This window comes from Cynoglossus semilaevis, chromosome 18 (genome assembly GCF_000523025.1).
Source record: "Cynoglossus semilaevis isolate Cse_v1.0 chromosome 18, Cse_v1.0, whole genome shotgun sequence".
Classification (NCBI taxonomy): domain Eukaryota; kingdom Metazoa; phylum Chordata; class Actinopteri; order Pleuronectiformes; family Cynoglossidae; genus Cynoglossus; species Cynoglossus semilaevis.
In genome coordinates, this window is record NC_024324.1 from 1135430 (window position 1) to 1137704 (window position 2275).

Sequence of the window (2275 nt, forward strand, 5' to 3'; positions counted from 1 at the left end):
ACTATTTTAACAGGAAATAAGAGTGATGGTTCAAATACCAGAGAGAAAAATAAATGAATTTAGATGTTTGACCCACTGCTGCCCCCTTCAGGTGAAATGCTTTTTGTGTCTAAAATCTTTCTTTTGAATTTTGACCAAACACTGCAGCACAAGAACACCAGGATCTCCTGTGAGTACGATTTAAATTATTTTACTCCAAGGTGAATTCAAATGGTGGTCTGAGGGCCACGCGTGGCCCAGATAGACCCTCTGAGTGGCCCGATCTGTGGTCCGTGACAAACGAAGAAAACACTGCAGTTGGAGAATGAGAGAACATTTCTACTGTGGAACAGACCATGAACGCAGCACCGTCTGTAGCCTAGCAACAGGCAACCCACAATGCATCACACGTGTGTGTGTGTGTGTGTAAGTGTTGAGTTCACCATCATGGTACATTCTTTTGGCAGACCCTGAAGGCATCGTTCAACAAGTCCAACCTCTGGAGCTTCTCAGTCCTGGATTGGACGGAGGTCAGGACCTGGTCAGGATCTTCAATCAGGATCTGGACCCATGGAGGAGACCCTGAGGTGCTGAGGGCAGGACCAGGGTTTTGACCCCATCAGTCTTCAGACCAGCAGTGACCAGAACCTCCACCACGGCTGCTGCCAACGACAGACGCAGAGAAGACAGAACGTAAAGATGTGGCTGTTGCCATGGTAACAGTCCAGCCTAACGTAACGTCACGGCCCGTCTTCATCAGTGCAGGTCACAGCAGCTTGGTCTCTGCTCCGGACAGAAGAGTTCAAGACGGAGGACAAACCTCTGAGTTTATCCACACCTGGACAACGACAGACAACGACAGACAGACGACAACAGACACGGAGAACAATCCTTTAGCTTCACCACGGGAAAACAAAGACAAAAATAACAACAATCCTCAGCTCCACCCTCCGTGGTGTGAACGCTGGTGTGAACTGAGTGAAGATGACACAGAGCTGAGAGTCAGGTTTGAACAACAGTGATTTAATAACATGACGTCATGTCATGGTTGTTACTGGTGAACCGCAGAGCCGTCATGTTTCTGATTCTGATTAACAATAAAAAAATAAAGTGTTAAATTCTATTTGTATTTGTGATACAACGTCCAAACACCAGAGGGCGACCTTAACTCAGTTATGTACAGGTTCAGCTCCTGGTTTTCAGTCAGAAGTCAACGTCATTCCCAATGCTTTTTAACCTCCCAGTTATTCTGCTCACTGTCCCGCAGGGGGCGTTAGAACAGCTCGTGATGAAGATGACGTTTCACACTCATCACATCAGTACTTTTAAAACATCACAATTTTCTTTATATATTTTTTTTTACTGTTTTTTTTTTTTTTTAAATCAGATTTTTTTTTGTTTATTCACGTGAGATTCAGGAGGTAAACTGTTTCAACTCCAACATTTTCAACGGTGATTCTTCTGTACAATCGGTACCAGGAACTGAGACAGGAACGTTAGCTCAAACTGATCATATTCCAAGGCCTGATGGTGAGTTAGAAAGTACTCACAGGAACTGCTGGTACCGACAGAACCTGAGTCTGAGTGTGTGTGTGTGTGTGTGTGTGTGTGTGTGTGTGTCCAGTGCAGAGTTATCAGGAACTCCAATAAAGTACTGGAACTAACTGGAGCTCCATATTACCGAGCGTCTACTCCATCATCATCATCATCACTGACGTCACTCCTGCACCTTCTGAAAACTGATCCACAGACGGAACTGTTTTCAGAACCAGCCCCTCCCCCACACACCCCAAAAAACAAACAAACAAAAAGTCAGACTGAACTGGAAGAAAAGAACAGGACGATAATCTGAACAAAGTCAAAGTGGGTTAAAGATGCTGGGCTTGGAGCGCCCTCTGCTGGACATTTGAGCTACAGAGATTTCTCTGGTGTAGTTTCCTCCCAGACAAACTGCAGTCACATCAGTTCACTGAGCTCCGCCCCCTCGCCCCGACCCCCCCACGCTGACCCGGCGGCTCCTCCTCTTAGCGACAGCCACAGTGGAAGTCAGCGTTGGGGTCCGTCAGGATCTTCTTCCGGTCTACGTGCAGACAGTCTATGTGGAACCAGGCATCGCAGACGTCACACTGGATCCACTGCACCGTGTCCTGCTGCGGCAGGCGACACCGCGGCGCCGCACAGGGCTCCACCGACCCCACCGCCGACCCCTCGTCGTCGTCGTCCTCCTCGTCTGAGGAGGACGACGACGACGAGGGGGGAGAAGAGGCCGCGGGGGTGGCAGCAGAAGAGGAGGAGG

General features: G+C 48.5%; 1 protein-coding gene across 1 annotated transcript in view; it reads right to left on the minus strand.

Annotated features, from left to right (window-relative positions):
* Positions 1 to 1331: 1331 nt before the first annotated feature.
* Positions 1332 to 2275, minus strand: part of tcf19l (transcription factor 19 (SC1), like) — a 6374-nt gene continuing 5430 nt past the window's right edge. Inside the window, exon 7 of the mRNA XM_025064945.1 lies at positions 1332 to 2233. Within this exon, the coding sequence (XP_024920713.1) occupies positions 2004 to 2233 (230 nt within the window). The 3' untranslated portion in view covers positions 1332 to 2003. The remainder of the gene's footprint in view (positions 2234 to 2275) is intronic.